Genomic DNA, 19048 nt, shown 5'->3' with positions numbered 1-19048 from the left:
CCCGCGACTGCGCGTCCCCCTGCCCCAATCGTCCTCGGGCTTACGGTCCCTTTACTGCCCTTCTGGGGCCGCACAGCCGCGCTTCCCCGCACTTCGGGGCTTCATTATTCATGCTAATGTATTCATATGTTGCCACGCCTCCCCCGGCCACCACCTTTACGGCAAGGATGGGATTTTGCGACCAGACTGCCGCAGTTTGCGGCGCCTGTTGGGTAAGGCAGTAGCTCTGTGCTCGGACGGGCCTGGCGCCGTGCTGGGGGTTTCTCTCCCCGCAGAGCGCTGCTGCCCACCGGCAGTACGGGGGAGTGTGTTTAAAGGGGCTTTAAAAGCGAGGGAGAAGGTGCTTTGGCGTGGGTCGGGCTATGGAGCTCAGCGGCTTGCTGCGAGCCCTGAGGCTGGAGGGGCCGCGGGATGGGGCGCAGCCGCCCCCCGCTGTTCCGCCGGCCGAGCAGGTCCTGCTCCAGATCGGGCTGCTCTGCTCCGAGGGGCCCGGCGGGGCCCACAGGGCCAGCGTGGTCAGAGACCTGGGGGCGCTTGTCGAGGCTGCCGACTGCCAGTGGCTGCTGGCAGGTGTGAGCCCTGCCACGCTGGGCGAGCTGGTGGCTGCGCTCAGTGGCTACGCAGCACCCCCAAAGCAGGAGCAGGAGGCTGCAGATCTCCCCAGTAAGGACAGCGCGTACACAGCTGCGGCTGAGAGAGCGGCAGACGTGGGCGCAGTGTTTGTACACCTCCTTGTGAAGCTGGAAGCTGCCAAGACCCAGGAGGCTCTGGGTGTCCCCATGGTGGGCCCAATCCTACGCCGTGTGGTGGGACCCATCTACATCTTTGCTGCAACACATGTCGTGGAGAGGCCCTGGACAAATGTGAGGTCTCGGTCAGCAGCACAGAAGCTGCTGGTGTTGCTGGTTCAAGCCGCAGGCTGCGAGTCGGTGGCAGAATTCCTTCGGGGAAAGAATGAAGATGAGGAAGGAAGATTTGCAGCAGTGATGGGGCTCCTGAAACAGGAGTTGACCAAGTAAGTAGAAAGAGGAGGGCAGTGATGTGTTTGGCTGGTCTCTGTGTAGGAAATATTGGAAGCTTTTGCGAAACTCTTGAACTCTGCCCCATATTTATCATCGAGTGTCTTGTCATGCCCAAGAGCTTCACAAATACCCACTAGTGGAAGGTGTTTGGGGGCAGAATTGGTCAGCTCTTACTGTCAGCTGAGAGGCACAAATGCTTAGGAAATGAGCATTTGTTAGTTCTAGTGTTCACTAAGTTTGTTTGTATTTCCAGAGACACTTGGAAGTGTAACCCTGCCACAAAGTTTGTGTTCTCCTGGACATTGCCTCATGTCACCCGGCCCTGGCTTAGCCGTTACCTGGAGTGTGTCCTCCCACCGTCACTGCTCATCTCAGACGACTACCGGGAGGAGAATAAAATCCTTGGTGTGCGCTGCCTGCATCATATCATTCTTAACGTGGTGAGGATTTGAGAAATTAGATCCCTTTCTAGGTGCTGGACACCTGTTAAGGTTCCTGACTTCTTTTCCTGGTTCTGCTGTTTACCTAGCAATTCTACTCCATCCCCCATACCGTCCCTGTCTGTTTAAGTATGGGTAATTCTTACATCTGTTAACACAGCCAAAAGGTGGCAAAACAATTTGTTAGCTCAGCTGATTCACATATTGGCCTGATGGCCAGTTTTCAGGGCAGGGTATTAAAAGTAATGCCAATGGAACTGCAAAACAGCAGCTGAGGAGGTGGAAGAAAGTGGCTGCTCCTGTGCATGGCAGGGTTTAACCTGCAGTTATTACAGTATGGTACCTGCTCCCACTTGCTTGTAAGCAGTGCTCCTGAGGTGCAGTATGTGTGAGGGTTTGTGAAGGCCCTTCTCTTTTATTGGGTTAAGCAGGTGCTGAATGTGATGCGCAGGACTAATGTTCTGTTCTGTGTTGTTGCAGCCAGGTGCCGATCTGTGCCAGTTCAACAGGGCTCAGGTTGTGTACCATGCCCTTTACAACCACCTCTACTCACGAGAGGCCCCTCTCATCCAGGTAGGACAGTAGAAATTTGTTTGAATCTGCCTTGTGTATTGTGTATCAGCCCTGTGAGGGATAACCAGCTTAAGGCATTGGGAGGCAGAACCTGTTTCCTGACAGGCAGTCCAGTCAGGCTGTTAGGAACCGATGCCTGTGGCCAAGAGACAAAGTAACTCAGTGGATTTCAGGAAAATACCCAAGTAGAGGGCAAACCTCTTGCCTCCTGTCCCCTCCCAAGTGGCAGCCTTGCTGAAGAGGGCCAGTAACAGGTAGTAGAAATAGTTGGGTCTGTTGGGTGAACTGCAGCAGCTGTGGGTGGTCAGTGGGTCTGGAAGTTACTGGGTCTGGAAGTGTTTTGTAGAGAACATATGCAGGATTGTACAGATGTACTGTCTCTCACCGAACCAGGCAGTACTGCTGTGCCTGCTGGATTTGCTGCCAATCCTGGAGAGAGCCCAGCGGCAGCAGAAGCAGGCCAGACCGACCGCGCTCTATGATGAGGTGCTGCAGCTGGTTCTGACCCACATGGAGGCAGAGCATCGCCTTGCGCTGCGGCGGGTGTATGCCAGGGCCCTGCCTGCCTTTGTGCGGAGGTGAGAGCGGTAACCGCAGACCTACAGGGACTTGCTCTGGCCTTGGTAGGTATCTCCCTTTTCAGTGTGTGTTTCTTTGTGTTGGCAGACTTGGCATCCTGATAGCACGGCACCTGAAGAGGCTGGAGCGAGTTATCTTGGGGTATCTGGAAGTCTGTGATGGCCCTGAGGAAGAAGCCCGACTGGGAATACTGGAGACATTGCAGTGCACCATTGAGCACGCTTGGCCCAGGTACCTGTCTGGGGGTGAAAGCCACTGGAGAACGCATATCCTGAATGCTACCGCTCTTTCAGAGCCAATGTCGCCGTTGCTTGAGGAAAAGGCCCCAATATATTAAGGAAGAATCTGTCACAGGGAGGAATTGCTGGCATTACTGCCTGGCTAAAAAAACTGGCCCAAAAAATAAGCTGGGGCCTCATTTTGAGATGATTTCTGCCTGTTCAAGAAGCATCAGCTTGGCTAAAAACTACATCTGTGCTCTCTGCCTGGTGGCTCAGAGTGCTGTGAATTAGGCTGCCCGAAGACAGGCAGCCCCAATACACCACCCCAGGGTTCCCCCTGCGTTCAGGGCCTGTGTCTTCCCTCTGGTGGGTGTGCTGAATGAGGCAGCTTCTTCAGCCCCAGCGCTGAAGCAGTTACTCAGCTGGCTACAACCCTGCTCCACATGTAAATAGCAACTAGCAGCTCCTGCCTGAAGTGTCTGGGAACTGCTAAGCAAGGCTGTGCTTTCCCCTGGCTTGTGAAAAGGACTTACAGTAAGGTGCAGCTGCTGCTTCCCTTTGCAGAATGCCATGCAGACTGCCTGTGCTCCTCAAAGCCCTGCTGAAGATGATCTGGGACGTACACACTGACCAGAGTTCAACACCAGAGCCAGTAAAGGCTGCCTTGCTCCAAGGGGCCACTGAATGCCTCATCCTGCTGGATCGCTGCTCTGAAGGGCAAGTGAAGGTGAGCCAGGGACCCAGCACTGCTTCATCTCTGACCCTTTCCCCCTTAAAGGAGCAGAATGGTGCATGCAAGAGCCCACTTGTTTCCTCGATCCAACGGTATTTTCAAAGCATCAGTTCCCACCCACCTCAACATTAGCTCTTGATGCGTCGACAGCCGTCTATGTATGCTTTGTGTAATTCTCTTTGAACAGATAGCTGGGGGAGGGTTGATAACACCATAAACCTGAGCGTGCCAAGGCACTGGAAACTGATGCTTTTCTTGTTTCAGGTTCTGCTGGCAGGTGTCTACAGCAGCTGTGAGGAGAACCGCGTACGGGAATGCATCAGAAAAGTGCAAGAGAACACATGAGGCGTGGCTGATCAATGCACAGCCTGCTTTTTGTACAGTAAATTATTTTTATTTATTTAGTTACTGTCTTTCTCATCCCACTCCTGTTAGCCCTGTACCTCCCCCAAACAAGATACACTTGTGTGCTTGCCTAGCTGCATGTGGGCTTCTCCAGCTTCAGAACAAAGCAGCAGCACCCTGCAGACCAGGTTCCTTCCCGGAGCACAGCCCAAGCTGAGCCTTGGGTGACTGTAGAAAAGGTGAGGAGTCTTCTTGCTTAAAACTGCACTTCATGCAGGAGTTGTACAAACCTGCTGTAGTTCCCTGGGATAGGGACAGAAACCCTTCTCTTAAAGAAAATTATGAGTCTAGACTATGAAAAAAGGAGTAATATATTGAGGGTCCTGCACAGAGTGGCAAAAGCTGGAAGGAGTTCTCATGGCAGATCTGGAATCCTGTCATTCAGTACAAAATGTGGGTTCAGGAAGGAGTCAGGCTGCTTTTGTTTTAGTGGCTGGCTCTGTTTCTTCTTCGTATTCTATTTCAATATAGGGACGTTTTCTTCTGGCTGGTCCTTTCAGGGGGGTTTTCCCTTTAGATTTGGAGTGAGAGGCTTTCTTCTCTACTTCCTGCTCCTCTTCACTACTTGTGTCCAACTTATCCATGTCCTGAGGGAGAAAGGAGTGATGTCAAAGCACGGTGTGTAACTAAACCTCTTTCTGCAAAATTACCTCATATACCAGATTCTGGGTTATAATTCCTGGCTCCCAGTTGTCTAGTCAGAGGAGCTGGGCCGTAGTGGATACAGTGCAGTCTGACTGTATCCGTGTGTACCACAAATCTGATTTTGCTGGCTCTTAGCCCATCACCAGAGACAGCGAGAGGCTAGAGGTCACTTTCAAACAGCCTAACAGTTTATATCTGGTGCTTCACCTACCTCAAAGTCACTGAGGTCACTGTCATCTGCTTCCACAAACTCTCTTTTATCCATGTCCTGCAAGAAATAAGTCAAAAGCTAGTACGTGCACACTGAGCACAATGCAATGTTGTGACTTGCAACAGCAGAGCAATCAAGGCCACCGCTTGCACACACATGCTTTTTCAGAGTTCACCTCTCCTAGTCTCTTCCCACCCTGCCGTTCACGCTACAGTGCCCAGCCTGTAGGTGAATCAGAGGTGCTGCCCCAGGTCAGGGAAGGATGAACTGTGGTGCTGTGGCTGAAAGCATTACCTCGTCATCATCTTCTTCCTTCTCTGCATCGGACTCGCTCTCGCTTTCTGCATCTTGCTGTTGTAGAGCTTTGTCAAAGGCGTGAATGGGGAAGTTGTAAATATCTCCATACTGAAAAGGAAAATGTGGATTTTCTGTAAATCACAGGAGGAGGGCAGCCGTTGGCAGTAGGGTCGCCTGAAGCCTGTGGCTTGCACAGAGGCAGTTTCAAACTAGTGTAAACCTGGGGTTCAGCACCTTCCCTAATTCTGAAGTATGCAACCCGTACAGAAAACAAGGGGTTCTGCGTTGTGGGGAAACGAGTCCTCCAGCCCATTATAAATTCACCCAAGAAGCAGGGGGGCAGTCATCCCCTACCCCTCCTATGTGGCTGGTGCTTCTCTTTCATACCAAGGCTCCATCCCTCCCTGGAGAACCAGGACAGAGGGCAGCAGGAGCAGTTTTACTGCTGTGCTTGGAAGGCAGTGATCCTTACGGTATCCTGTTTCAGTCTTTCCAGTAGTTCCTTCTCAATGGCGTTATCCAGCTGAGCAGCAATCAGGGCTTTCTCCTGATGGAGCAAAGAGGAGCTGTATCAGGTGTTTGAAAGACAAGTGGAACAGAAGCGATAGACAGGAGATCACATGAAAGAGTGGCATTACCTCTCTTCTCTTCTCTCGCCTTTCAATCTTTCTGCGTAAAGGAACAAGTTTCCTCCTGCAGGTAACAACAAGCGCTAGTTAGCAACTCCGTCAGCCTCTTGTGTAGCTGATGAGCAAATGCTCATTCAGGGCAACAGCCAGCAGTTATATCATTAGAACTGTGGCTACAACTAGTTTACGTGCTTTTTATATACTTGGGACTAGACTGCAGTTAAATCCCTCTTAAGCCAGGTTCATTTACAAGCCTGCCAGAACCTCAGGAAAACAGCTAAATGCGCTAACGCTCTGCACAGGGCCGGTGGCAGCGGCTCAATAAGCCAAACTGTGGCTGCTCTTAGTGTCACTCACTGTCGCTTGAGCGTCAGCTTCCGGATGCGGATGAGGTACTGCGTGATCTTAGTAAATCGCTGCTTGCATTTGTGTCGGATGAAGCGGGGCCAGTAGATGAGGTTCTCGTCTATCTCTTCCAGTGCTTTCTCATAGTTCTTGCTTAGCAGGACCTGGGGTGGCGGAAAGGGAAAAGGTTGAGCTACAGTGCAGCAACAAAGCAGGGATGTATCTGCTCTTGGGAGGAGTCCCATCGCTCACTGCCCTCTGCTGCACTCGGCCAGCAGCCTGCCCTCATTAACTCACCCGCTCCCAGAGTCGACGAGGAAAAGCTGCCCGCTCTATCGTCTTCATGTACAGGTAACAGCGACCTGGAGAAAAGCAAAACATGATCCCAGGAGAGAGACTGAGCATGTCGCTGACAGCAGGAGAGTGCTTGGAGCTGGAGTGCTCTCTGGCAGGCGGTATTTACCCCCTGCCCACCCAAGGGGTTGTTCATTGCTGCTGCTGGACCCCCACCTTTCTCCTCCCTGATGGTCGCATACTGGCTGTTCGCCAGTGGGCAGGAGGAACGGTTGCACAGACCGGTCAGGTTGTACTCATTGCGGCAAAAGTTCTGGGTCTTTGTCCTGGAAAGGAGAGAGGTGAGGTGGAAGGGGATGGGCGGGAGCACCCCACTGCATGCCCTGCTCCTTGCAGCCACCACCCCATCCTCTGGTGGTGGTGGTGGCACAGGGGTGAGGGGAACACACTGGGGCCCCAGGGACACCCAGCTTTGTCCCTGCTGACACACACACACCCCCCAGTGGGGGGAGCACAACCCTATCCCCTCAAAAACTCACGTTATCTTGTAGGAGCAGAACTGCCTGTTCCCCAGCGTGTCCCAGACAACCTGCGAGGACAAACAGCGGGTGACACACGCTGCCACCCCTCACCCAGCACCCTGTGCACCCCCGGGGAGGATTTAACGGTGGGGGGGGGGGGCATGGGGGTTGACACACGACCCCACAAAGACTGCTGCCCCCTCCCTGCAGCCCGGGCAGAGGCACAGGGACAGCACAGCTGCTGCTGCCACGATGCTGGTCGCAGCCCCCTGGCCCGGGCACGGGACCCCCGACAGCGGCCTGGGGATGGGACACCGACTCCCTCCTACTCCCGGCCCGGGAACAGGATACCCCGACCCCCCCAGCCCAGGGATAGGACCCGCAATCCCCCTGTAACACCAGCCTGAGACACCCGACCACCTCCCCTCCAACCCCGGCGCGGGGACGGGACACCCTGACACCCCCCCTTCCAGCCGCGGCCCGGGACCCCCGACCCCCTCCAACCCCGGCGCGGGGACGGGACGCTCCGACCCCTCATTCCAGCCGCGGCCCGGGAATGGGACACTCTGACCCGCGCCACCCGGCCCGGGACCCCCGACCCCCCCAGCCGGGGCTGGGACCCCCGGCCACGTGGTGGGTGCGATGAGGCGGGCGCTGATTGGCTGCGGGGCGGCGGGAACGGGTGAACCGGCGGACTCACGTCGTCCGAGTGCATGGTGCTGTCGCCGGGCCGGAAGAGCGGGTCTCCGCCAGCTCTCGCGAGAGCGGCGGGGAAGGGCGGGGCCACGCTGTCATAGCGACGCCGCGGCGGTTTCCGGGCAGGGCCGCAGCGCCGTCCGCGGCGGGGGGCGGGGCGGGCGCGCCGGTGGCGCCGGAGCCCGAGGGGATGCGCAGCCGCGGGACGGGCCCTGTGCAGCGCGTTGTCAGCAGGAAGCCCCCTCCCCCCTCCGGGGCCTGGTCGGGGCCAGTCGTGCTTGAGGGGGCGGGGGGGGCCCGGCCTCAGGCCCGTCTGCCCTGTCGTTCCTCCTCCCCGCTCCCGGCAGAGATGGGGGCCGCCTCGCGACGCGGGGTCTGCCAGCGCCCCGCGCTGCCGTTTCCCGCTGCAGAGCCGTGAGGGAAACGTTTATCGGTGACCTGGGCCCGAGGGCGCAAAACTTCACAACTACAGCCCCCATGACTGGTGTCCCCCCGCCGCAGAGCCAGCAAGGCCTGTGCATATCACACTGCTAACGCCTTGAGAATTCAATGCTTTTTCTTTTTTCAGCAGGGCGAGTAAAAAAAAGAGGTGGTTTGATGCAGGGATTACGACCTAATGACTCAGAACAGAGAAACTCCAGTGCTCATGGCACCGCCGCTAAATTGATGAATTAAAAAGCCAGAGCTGCCAAGGCCGAAGGCAGGAGGGTGGCCTGTTGCAGCGGGGCTGGGGGGGCTTGGGGGGGGGGGGGCTGGGGGAGTCTGGGGGGGGCTGGCTGGCTGGGGGGGGCTGGCTGGTGGGAAGCCCACCTGGCAGAATCAGAGGGAGCGAGTTTCCAGAGCAACACACAGAGATCAGACAGGATTAAATATTTAACTGGGAGGTGCGCTGTGGAGGTGTCGATAGAACCCCAAATGGAACGGCGTACTTTTTTGCTTTCCGTCACAGAAAGCAAACATGTTTTTCCTTTTATTCTTGGCAAAGCAGGGGAACAGGTGGAAGATAAAAATAACCGGTTTTTTGAGAGCAAGCTTAGCGTTAGTCATTTCCAGTCAGCCTAAGAAATATAATTTCATCTTCTATGTGCAAAGCAAGGGGCAATGGGCCCGCTGTGGATGTGGGATTGCCTGACAATAGCCATTTATGACCTTTGATAATGAGTCATAAGGTACCAAATCTTGATGAATTGTTATTATCCTCCTGTTTCCCTGCTGGCAAGTGCATCTGCATTGTGCCGCTCAGGCTCCCGAGCAGTGATTCATCTGTTCTTTCTGGCAAGTGAAATGGCTGTGCATTATACAACTGCTCATTCAAGACAGAAATGAGTTTTATATAAACTGCCAACAGTGGAACCAGAGAAGCTGTAAGTTTGAGGTTTCACTGGAAAAAATGAGATCACGGGAATTTCTCTGATACTTATAAAATTAATTTGGTACCTCTATTACTTCACTCTCTCTTACTTAATTGTAACTTTACAGACCATTATGCTCAATAATTATTGTTAACAGTGCAGCTGCTCTCTTTCTAAACTTGTGGCTGGGAAATTGCAAAGGGGCGATTAAATCTATTGTACTTCTCATTGTGATGGGTTAGGATCACAAATACAGCCCGTTACCTCATCTCAGCTGAGAGGAAGGGATTTTAAAAAATGCTGTATTACTCACTTGTAATCACAGGCGATCTAACTAGCTTTGTTGGCTGAGTCTATGTTTAAGAGTCTGAAACTGCTTTCAGCCTTATTTCGACCTGAATTTCTTAGAGTTCTTCAAATAAATGGATTTAATAGCTGTTGGTAAGGACACACAGGCAGCTATAAGTAGCACATAAACAGCGCAACACATAAAATTATACTGAGATGGCAATAAACAATTTTTTTTAACTGTCTTCAGCAGAGCGTGGAACACATTAGCAGCACAGTGACATCTTTATTGACGGACTGGCAGTGACACAGATGGATAGTGCTTTGTTGTTACAGAAAGGTTTCATGCTGGCAATTATAGTAGAATTCTGGAGAAAGAAATCTCCCAAAACTGATAGCATTGATTTAATTTTCGGCTTTTTTTCCAGTGCTTTTTTTTTCAAGAACATTAAGTGCTTTAAAGTTATTAACGAATGCCACTGGACTCATGTGGGAGAGATGTTGATATTATCCCTTACTGCATGGGTGGGCTGTGCCTGGGATGATACTGGTCTGTGGGACAGGCTGGTACGATTCTCCTCATCTTTGTAACTTATTTTTACAGGTGAGATGTGGTGAGTTTGGGCAACTTGCCTAGAAGTCCCACAGCAAACGAGTGGCTTAACTAATGGATAGAACCTCCAGATCCTGGCTCTCTGCTCCCTGCTGTGGATTGCATGGCCGAGGGAACAGGTCAACGAGACAGCCTGTGTCCATCCTGTGTCCGCAAGTCTTGGGGGAGGCTCAGTTATTCTTGGGTGCTAATACATCCACGTTCTGTAAATATAATAGTAGCTTCAAAACAGGGTGTGCATCCTTGTACTTGCTATTCCGCATTTTCTGCCTCCACATCGCTGTCATCTGTGAGAGGGAAGTCGCGCAGGGTTTTCTGAGTGGTGTAGTTTTTGGGTTGCATGGGGCATTCCTGGCTTAGGATTGCCTGGGTAAAGGAGAGAAGAAGTCATGCTTTAGTAAAAACGGTGATTAATTTGAACAGTTATCGGGAGTATTAGCACTTCAGAGAAAGCCAAAGTAGCCAAGAACTTTCACCCAGGGAATACAAGCTGTGAGTTAAGGGGAGGATCGTAGCTCTAAATGTTTCTGGTTTTATTGTCTTGAGTTTTTCGGCCCTTTTCTGAGGGCAGAGTAGAGCCCAAAAGGGAAGGCACAAACCCTGGCAAGTTTATTATCTCCCCCAAAATCTCTGGATTATCAATCCCCTATACTTTAAGGGAATAAAGACTACTTAAACTCACAATCTTCTCCTCTTTAGCGGGAGGGTTGCGCAGGTACCAACAGAGAGGAGCATAAGTGATATTGATAACTCCAATGATGACCATCAGCCAGGGAAACCCAATAGCTCGTACAATTGCACCGCCCGTGGATGGACCTGCAAATTTAAAAGTTAAAGAAGGCTAAGATAAGAGAGAACAAAAGGTGCCTTTCCAGTTTGGAGGGGATCTGTGAATCTACGGTGACTGGGTTGCAGACTCCCTGCCAGTTGCTTGCAGTGGACGCTGGGTGGAGGAAAGGGAGTGATAAACTTATGGAGATACACACTGAGTACATCATCCCATGAGTTCTTCCATACCAATAGCAAAGCCCATGCAGAAGGCGACATCAGCTATGGCATAGACATTGCCGTAGACGGAGGTGTGGCGAAGATCCACAAGGTAACCCATGATGGGCATCATTGAGGAGTCCACCATTCCTGCCGAGAGCAAGAAGGACCCGATCAGTCCTTGCCTTGTCTGAGGGCGGTGGCGAGAGCTGCGTTTGAGCTGTGCTGCAGACCCTGACCACCAACAGCTTACCTATGGCAAAGCCAAGCCCACCGTTTGGGCCAATCAGCCCATAAATATTTTTGGCCAGAGGTACCTTTGAGAGGAGAGAGAGAAGATTTGTGAGTGAGGCCAGAAGAGCTGGATGAGGTGTGAAGGTGTAATATAGCTGTGAATGAAACGCGCGTGCAACCACTGAACTGGCTGTCATCTGCTGTCTGCCAGGCACGTAACCCCATCGCCGTACTGTCGCCCACTGCCCCTGCTGATTCTTCTACAGAAAGGTCTCAGAATTGTCTTGCGCTACTTACACAAAGGAGACTAATCCCCACCACAGCCATGCCAATCAGGGAGCACAACCACCTGCAACAAGGCCGCAGTTAGGAGAGGGCAGATGTCCTCAGTGTGCACAACACCACGAGTGTCATTCATGCTGAAAGCACAGGACTGGGCTGGGTTGCACTGAAATCTCTTACATTCCACTTACCGGCCCATTTTGTTAGCCAGAATCCCAAACAGGTTGGTGCCGATGAGGTAGGATATGCTGGCAGGGAGAAATGCCATCCCTGAGAGAGAAGGGGAGAGAAAGAATAAAAAAAATAAAAAAATAAAAAAAAAAAGATTGTGTAATCCCTGAGCAAATATAGGGGATTTGCAAAAATGTTCACTAACTGCCTCTCTCGTTTGGAGAATATCACGAGCCAGGCAAGACAAGGTAACGTCCCGCGCCCACTCTGTGGGTGCCCAGCTGTGCACTGGTTGTTTCTCTGTGTCCCCCACTGCCATTGCTCCATGTCACGGCTGCGCTGGCTGCCCCGCTGCTCCGTGCCCTGTAGAAGCGGGGGGGGGGGGGGGGGGGGGCAGGGGTCCCTCTGTGAAAACAGAGGGAAGCGTGGAAAATGTTTGCTTTTGATGCAGGGAGACACGCAGTGGTGCAGTGATTCACCCACAAGATCTGTGAGACAGAAGCTAAATGCAGAACATTTTTGTCCCCACTTCAATGAGCTCGTCCTTCTTTCCCGTCATAGTTTCTTCCTCTTCCACCTTTCTACCCTTGCCTTCTGCTTTTCATTTACTAAATAAAGAGGGGTAAAATAACTGTTTAAGTCAAAGGCCGTGGGGGTCATTATGTAGACAAAATTAAATATTTGCACTGCTTGTTGATTTACCAGTTGTTTATTTTTAATATGCTCTCCCACTGACTATAAATAAAACTGATCAGCTCCATTTCAATAAGACAACTTCCTTATTGGAACACGCCTATGGTTAATTTTCTTTCCTCTCACTAACAACTACAGAACATGGTTAATCCTGCAGATGTAGTCCAAGTTGTTTTGTTGGGTTTTTTTTTTCAGTGGGCAAACTGAAGCATACAAATAAAGAAGCCCCTTACGTTCATAACGGCTTGTGAGACAGGTGGCTTGTGGTTGGACTGTGTCTAAATCCAAATCACTCTCAAATCTCAGGTACCTGAAAACCTAGTGTATATTTGGGATTTTCTTTGATATCTGCTGACCTCTGGGTACTGCTAAGTCACCTCAAAGCTTCCCCTTGAGTTCAGTGGTGACGGGGACAGCCTGGAGAGCTTTTCTCAGCCTGTGACATTTGTGGTTACCAGGCAGCTATGCTGTCCCTTCTCCTCACTGCCAGAATCCTTGGGATGCTGCTTTACCCTTGTCCATCCTTGCTCAATCGCTTGCTCCTGAGAAGCATCGTAGGCTCTTATCGGGATGGATGCTCCTGCCTGACCAGAGGATAACTCGATTAGGAGCTCTCAGCCCCCCTGCTCCTGGGCTGCAATTCAATTTGGGATCTGAGTGTAGCCTGGGGCACCCCTCGGGTCATTCCACAGCCAGTTGGGGTTTATAACGATTCGTTTTTATTTTTGTAGCAAACACAGACAATGTTATCTCCACATCACATTTTCTAGGCAGCTGGTAATTAGCACGTATCATCCTGTCCTGCCTGGGACTCTGTAAATGGCCTTGTTTTACTCAGAGCTGCCTCTGCAAAACCCATCTGGCTGCCACGATTTCAGCCCAGCACGATACCATTATCTGCCCTGCAGAAGACGGGATTCGACAGGCTTCCTGTGCACGAAACAGCCTTTCTTCCACTGTTACTGCTCTTGTGGGGAGCCTGATTCTATACAATTTTTTCAGTAATAGAGAAAAGCACATTGTATAGCTACCACTAAGGACATTTCCAGCTGAAATTGGAGCAACACGCAGCCTGGGATCACTTGCTCTATGCGGGTGAGGGCATATGTTTTCTTCTTTTCTAGAATGATCTAAGAGATTATTCAATCCACCTTGCAGGGCCGAAGCAGGACCGGTTCTAGCTAAACTGTGTCAAGCAGCTGTTTGGGAGTAGAGGCTGCAAAGCACACCACCTACCTAGCTGCCATTTCGGGGAGCACATGGTTTGCATCATCCAGATGGGCAAGGTGGGCTCCAGCATGGCCACCCCCATGTTGGAGAAGCAGAGGGCACCTGACAGGGAGAGAGGGGAGAAATGCTCCTGTTTAGCCACCTTTTGCTGCAGTTTCAAGCAGGCATGAGTGAATCTCTTCAATCAGCAGACGCAGTTTGCACAAAGAGGAGCACGGTGCGTGCTGACGTCCGCCCTTACCTGCAGCCACCAGGATGTAGGGGTCTCGCAGCAGGGTGAACACTGGCGTGCCTTTGGTGCTCTGCGGGATGGCAAAGGGGGGTTATGTGGCTGAGAGCCACGGGTGCCTTCGCACCCATCCTGGGCTGGGTGCCTGCACAGCCCTCCTCCTCGGGGAACACCTGCCTGCTTCATTCACGCTGCCTGGCGCCGGCTCACGTGCGCGCAGGCATCTGTACTCACCTCGGGGGAGACCTTGGAGGGCTGCAGTATGCAGAGCTGCAAAGCTGGGAAGAAAAACCTGACATTAGCTTACTCCTGGCAACAGCATCACTTCGATCTGCATTTCCCTCTGGCTTTTCCTTCAGCCTGACCCCTTTCATCAGCAGAACCCCCGGGCAAGCAGAAACTGTCTGGGGACATTGTTCAAGCGGGCAGGGGCAGAGGGGGCTCCCTCCTGTGAGAGGGAGCAGCCAAACTCCCTGGAGTGAGCTGCGTTAGAATTGTTTTGTCAAGCCACGAAGCAGTCAAATGTGCAAGTGCTCTCCGTCAGGCTGCCAGCTGCCTGCTGGGGAGCCACAGCTAGAGCATGACAGAAATTAGATCTGGAAAAGAACAGGATTAAAAAAGAAAGTTTCATATGGATGGGACCTGCGTTTCATTTTCCAAAAGCTCTTACACGCTTCATTAAAGATATCTTGCATTACATCTAGGCAAAGATGGTAACTGTGACTATAATTTAATTAGCTTAATACTTCCCACTAAAAATGCACGTTTCTGCTGTCTATAACTTTGCGGTTACGCTCTGAAGGCTCTCGTGGCCTGCATCTGTAATGCAGCGATCAGAGAAAGAACAAGGATCACCATTTATGCTGGCAAAGCCTAATTCCTTCATGGCTGGTGAAGAGGCTGCAGACAAGTGTGCCTTTCACAAAGAATTCGCAGTTCAAAGAGCTTTACTGAATGTGCTATTCAAGCCATTAAAGCAATCAGGGGGTTTATTAAGTAATGAGGCACTAATTCTTACTCTATTGCTATGCCAGTCATCTGGTGGTAGAAAACATATGATTTAGCAATAACAGAATAACCGGTGCTGATCATATCACCCATGTTGTATTAATGTGCTTCTTCCCTCACACAAGCCCTGCGCGATTCTCCCCGAAATGTCCACGTTTATATCTTTTTACATGTTTTTTTGTTGTGGGTTTGGTTTTTTGGGGGGGGGTTTGTTTTGCTTTTTTTTTTGTATGATTAAACCGTTTAGCTTCTCACCTCCATCCAAGAGGGCGAGGAATGCCAGGACCAGGAAGGGAGATGCTTTCCCCACGAATTCGTACATCACGCTCCCAAAAGGGGCCCCGACTGCAAGGGAAGGGCTGCGTCACACAGCAGCAGTGCCACCGTCCCCAGCGCCCGGGCAGCAGCGCTTGGCTCCTGCCGGCGGGGTTTCCTCTGAATCCCCCGGCGGGTGTTTGGTGGAGGTGGTGGGAAGGTGTCAGGTCCCGTGGGCAGTGGCTGCGGAGGGTGAGCAGAAGGAGGGAGGAGGACAGGTGGCCGTGCCATGGGATGCTGCCGGGGAAGGGGTGCAGCCCGGCAGGTGGAAGCCATAGGTGGTGGCCAGCAAAGCTCTGGAGATGCTGTTGCTGTAAACTCCGTTGGGAGGAAGGTTTCCTTACTCAGCACACCCAAGGCCAAGCCTCCAAGAGCGATCCCCATTGCGTTGCCCCTCTCGAAGTCATCTGTGTACACGCTGGCCAGCATGCCCAAGCCTGGGAGCAGAGAGAAAGCAGAAGCCACATGAGGCTGGCTGGTACCATGGTGGTGGTGGCCCTCTCTGAAAGCAGCCTGGGCTTTTGGGGGGATTTATCTGCTTGCCGCTGGGCTGTGTGGGTGCGCTGTCTGTGCCAGCCCAGCAGGCATGGCGAGGAGGACTTTGAAGGCCCTTGGTGTGTCTGTGCTGCTCATCATTCCTGAGACAGTAATTGAACCCGGAGAAGGGGAGCTGACGTAGGGACTGAGGTGTAGTGAAAACACTTACCTGCAACTGATGAGAACGATGATCCAACGCCTTGGAGGGCTCGGGCGATGAACAACAAGGTGTAGGTGCCCGAGAAAGCAAACACTGTGGAGGAAGGGGAGAGACAGCATCAGGCAGAACCATGGACTGAGCGTTAAAACCCTGCAGAGGGTTAGAGCAGCCTCAGCTTGCACCAGTTTGGGTGCTGGAGGGGCAGAGGGCCACTCGTACTTTCTTGTCACCAGTTTCTGAGACCGGTTGCTCTGCTCTCACTCCTTTCTCCTGCATGGGGACAGCAGTGCAGGCACAGACCAAAGGATTTTCTCCTGTGACACTGTGCATGAAGGGCAGATGGAAGGGAAATACTCACTGACTGTGGAAAGGAACATGATGATGAATCCAATGAACATGGGGATGTGGTATCCTATCCTGGAAAGGGAACAAAGAGGCACCGTCTCAGGGAGGGTTCTTCATTTCAGCTTGAGATCTGGTCTTGCTGCCCAGTCTTAACACACACGTCTCTGTGGGGCTGGTAAGCATCTCCTGAATGTGTGGATGCGCCCAAGGAAGCATCCAGTGTCTAAGTGCCCCCAGATAACACTGTAAAGCCCACCCAGGGACATGGCTCTGTTTTACCAACTCATCTGCCCACCCAGACCACGCGGAGATGAGCCCAGCACAGCTCACACAGGTCTGCTAGAGACAAAGGCAAAGAAAAACTCTGGGGCAGAAAATCTGAAAACAACATTATATCCGCAGTGAGGTGGGAGTCTTCATTTGTTTGGTGGTTATTGGTATTAAATAGCATGTCTGCACCTGAGGAGAGCATTAGTGAAGCTTATGTTGTAATATGAACACGCAAGCCATTTGTAAGCTTTTAGAAAAGGTAAGATTTATGCTGATTTTGGTGCATATATTCTCCCGCTTGCTGTTCTCCCCCCGGTTCCTGTCACTCCGTGGTTGCAGTGGTCGCACATGCAGCCCAGCCCTTTGCTGCTCAGCTGATGGCAATCGCCTTTGCAGGCAGGAGCTGCCTGTCCCCGCAGGGCTCCATCCCGGCATGAACCCAGGTCTCTGACCTACCTGTTGGTCAGAAGGCCCACGGATGGGTTGACCACCAGCTGTACGAGAGCCTTGGAGGCAAACAGCAGCCCCACACGGACATTTTCCTTGGCGAGGAACTCCTCGCCTTCCAGGCAGCTGCTCGGCAGCGGTGGGCTGCTGGTGGGGGGCTGTGGCGGGCGGCTGCTCTCTGTCCCATTCACCAGCTCCACGGCGCTGGTGGAGCCCGAGACAGTCACCGTGGTGTTGTCAAAATAGAACATGGAGGAGAAGAGAGAAGCCTTTGAGGCTGGAGGAGCCGGCTCAGTCTGGGCTGAGTCGACAGAGCTGTTGCTGCCTTCATATTCTGTTGTATAAAGGAAGGTGGGGACAATCGGTACTGGAAAAAAAAAAAAAAAACCAAAAACCCAGGGAAGGGATTAATTAGTAATTTTACTCCATTTTCTGGCTCAGCACACAGCTGAACTGAGTGGTGCTGGCCAGGTGTCGGTGTCCTGGAAGCTCCCAGCACCCAGCCCTCCCCACAGCTTTCCCTGCCGGCACTGACTGGAGAGCGACCGAGGAGCCAACACGCCGAGGTGGCACCCAAAGCACAGCAAGAACCCCACGCCGTACCCACGACTGTCAGCAGCATGTTGTCGAGCAGCAGCGCGACGAACACCACCACCAGCACCAGCCTCCGCGACACCCTGCCCGCTGCCAGCCAGCGCCAGGGCACACCTTCGGCAGCCGGGGGCATGGCTGGGAGCCTGGAGCTCAGCCTGGGTCCTGCTGGCTCCTGGTCCTCAGGGCTGATGGTCTCCTGTCACCTTTAAAGAAAAGGCTCTGGGTTACAACCTCCCGCAGCTCATGGCTTCTCCCTTGAGAACACAAATCTTGAGGTCACTTGGCACCTGTGTCCTCCAAGAGCTGGGTGCTGTTCCCCAGGAGCTGGGACCACCAGCTTTGCTATCAAAGACCATGGTTTTATCGAGCTTGCATTTAAAGTTGCAGATGGAGTACGCTCTAACCCGTTTCCACTCTCCTGAGACATCTTGTACCTGCTTCAAGGCATCGTTTAAGTCTTCTTCCAAAGACTGAAAGCACGGATCAAGCCGGTAGCTTATCTATGGTAATCTCTACATCTTTTATTCCGTGTTTGTTCTTTGGAGATTAAATTCAGTCTCAAAGGAAATTCATTTACCATGCATGTCTTTTCATTTGACCTAATTGAAATGTCATGGCAAGAATCAGGACTTAAAAGCCTAACATACGTCATGTAAGATCAGGGCTTCAGAGGAGCTGAGAGAAGATTGCTTGCTTGGTCACACTGAAAATATCAATCAGAAATTTGCACTAAACCAACCAAACAATTAGCTAATTACGTTCTTACAGCTCTTAGGCACTTCAGAGTCTAAGTGGCAAAATGAATGGAGCTGAGTCCAAACGGTCACCCTTCCCAATAATCTTGTGGTTTCCTGAAATCCCAGGCAATGATATGTATCAATTTTTAATTAAAAAAACCCAAATTCAAACCCTCTATCATCTATCTTCAAACCCTCTATCATCAAATATGAATGCCACACAGGTCACTAAGTTGGGAAGCAGGGATGGTTTCTCACTGTACCTCCAAGTGCTAGTAAATACCAAATAATAGAATTAATGCGAGAGAAGATATATATATATATAAAAAGTACAAGAGAGAGAGAGAAAGGGTAAGGAAGCATAGACAATAAAGACATGTAGACTAATGTAGCCCTCACGTCTCAAGCCACAAACCCTGTCCCCTTCTCAAAGCAAACCTGTTGTGTGGAGCAGAGGAAACCAAACTCTTACCCTGGAGCCCATTTTGGTGCGAGGAGCCGGCTGCTGCTGCAGGAGGTAGTGTGGTCTGCAGCTGCTGCTCCCGGAGGATTTATGATTACCTTTTATCAGAAGAGGATATGAGTGTCCCTCTTCCATGGAGATTTAATTGGAACCTCAAACAAGTTTCATTCAGCCCTGCAGCTCCTTCTGCGTCAGAGCAGGACGGTGGGGTGGGCTGAGGGGGACTGGGAGGAGAGAGGCAGGAGTGTTTATCTGCAGCAGAGACACCTGCTTTCCAGGCTTTCATCAATGCTTATCTGTCTCTTAAGAGTCACCTTAACTCTTGCCTGGATCTGAGCACACCGAACACACTGCCCAGGGACTGCACAGCCCTCCCTTCTGTGGGGGTTGTGGGGGGCAGAGAACGGATTCATCACTGGGGGCCAAGGCTGGCATCGTTAAATGGCCCTGAGAAATGCATTTGTAAATAGTCTAGGTCTTGG

General features: G+C 52.0%; 3 protein-coding genes across 6 annotated transcripts; 1 reads left to right on the top strand and 2 right to left on the bottom strand.

Annotated features, from left to right (window-relative positions):
• The first annotated feature begins 170 nt into the window (after positions 1-170).
• On the top strand, positions 171-3972 carry TTI2 (TELO2 interacting protein 2). The gene is made up of 7 exons (XM_037371454.1): positions 171-1015; positions 1276-1462; positions 1943-2035; positions 2429-2613; positions 2702-2845; positions 3400-3562; positions 3833-3972. The coding sequence occupies exons 1-7, from the start codon at positions 363-365 to the stop codon at positions 3911-3913; spliced, it is 1506 nt and encodes a 501-aa protein (XP_037227351.1). The 5' UTR covers positions 171-362; the 3' UTR covers positions 3914-3972.
• A 293-nt stretch (positions 3973-4265) lies between these two features.
• MAK16 (MAK16 homolog) lies at positions 4266-7709 on the bottom strand. The gene is made up of 10 exons (XM_037371455.1): positions 7616-7709; positions 6934-6983; positions 6611-6720; positions 6398-6462; positions 6113-6264; positions 5765-5819; positions 5599-5673; positions 5124-5234; positions 4830-4886; positions 4266-4560 (listed from the first exon to the last, which is right to left on the bottom strand). Exons 1-10 carry the CDS (start codon positions 7628-7630, stop codon positions 4384-4386), a joined length of 867 nt encoding a protein of 288 aa, XP_037227352.1. The 5' UTR covers positions 7631-7709; the 3' UTR covers positions 4266-4383.
• Positions 7710-9978: 2269 nt separating this feature from the next.
• On the bottom strand, positions 9979-18712 carry SLC18A1 (solute carrier family 18 member A1). Of its 4 annotated transcripts, XM_037371568.1 has the most exons (16): positions 18576-18707; positions 17376-17569; positions 16782-17139; positions 16069-16127; positions 15720-15803; positions 15358-15450; positions 14954-15043; positions 13925-13968; positions 13703-13763; positions 13468-13563; positions 11559-11637; positions 11383-11434; positions 11105-11168; positions 10882-11001; positions 10547-10680; positions 10117-10230 (listed from the first exon to the last, which is right to left on the bottom strand). In XM_037371568.1, the coding sequence occupies exons 2-16, from the start codon at positions 17497-17499 to the stop codon at positions 10117-10119; spliced, it is 1572 nt and encodes a 523-aa protein (XP_037227465.1). In that variant the 5' UTR covers positions 17500-17569; positions 18576-18707. The 4 variants fall into 4 exon arrangements, 3 of the variants coding, with proteins under 3 accessions (XP_037227466.1, XP_037227465.1, XP_037227467.1); XM_037371569.1 differs by lacking the exon at positions 18576-18707 and having other exon boundaries at positions 9979-10230; positions 17376-17499; XM_037371570.1 differs by lacking the exon at positions 10117-10230 and having other exon boundaries at positions 10569-10680; positions 10851-11001; positions 18576-18711.
• Between the last annotated feature and the right edge of the window lie 336 nt (positions 18713-19048).

Source organism: Falco rusticolus, chromosome 20 (genome assembly GCF_015220075.1).
Source record: "Falco rusticolus isolate bFalRus1 chromosome 20, bFalRus1.pri, whole genome shotgun sequence".
In the NCBI taxonomy this organism is placed as follows: Eukaryota; Metazoa; Chordata; class Aves; order Falconiformes; family Falconidae; genus Falco; species Falco rusticolus.
Note: the sequence above shows the minus strand (reverse complement) of the source record. Positions and strands in the feature narration are given on the sequence as shown.

Excerpts from the sequence above, each read along its gene's own strand:
- TTI2 (XM_037371454.1), top strand. The coding sequence starts at position 363 with ATGGAGCTCAGCGGCTTGCTGCGAGCCCTGAGGCTGGAGGGGCCGCGG. Across the intron at positions 1,016-1,275 it reads CTGAAACAGGAGTTGACCAA|AGACACTTGGAAGTGTAACC; the intron begins GTAAGTAGAAAG and ends TTGTATTTCCAG. Across the intron at positions 2,036-2,428 it reads GAGAGGCCCCTCTCATCCAG|GCAGTACTGCTGTGCCTGCT; the intron begins GTAGGACAGTAG and ends TCACCGAACCAG.
- MAK16 (XM_037371455.1), bottom strand. Across the intron at positions 6,463-6,610 it reads GACCATCAGGGAGGAGAAAG|GTCGCTGTTACCTGTACATG; the intron begins GTGGGGGTCCAG and ends GCTTTTCTCCAG. Across the intron at positions 4,887-5,123 it reads AGGAAGAAGATGATGACGAG|GACATGGATAAAAGAGAGTT; the intron begins GTAATGCTTTCA and ends TATTTCTTGCAG.
- SLC18A1 (XM_037371568.1), bottom strand. The coding sequence starts at position 17,499 with ATGCCCCCGGCTGCCGAAGGTGTGCCCTGGCGCTGGCTGGCAGCGGGC. Across the intron at positions 13,564-13,702 it reads CTACATCCTGGTGGCTGCAG|GTGCCCTCTGCTTCTCCAAC; the intron begins GTAAGGGCGGAC and ends TCTCCCTGTCAG. Across the intron at positions 11,435-11,558 it reads CTGGCTAACAAAATGGGCCG|GTGGTTGTGCTCCCTGATTG; the intron begins GTAAGTGGAATG and ends GCCTTGTTGCAG.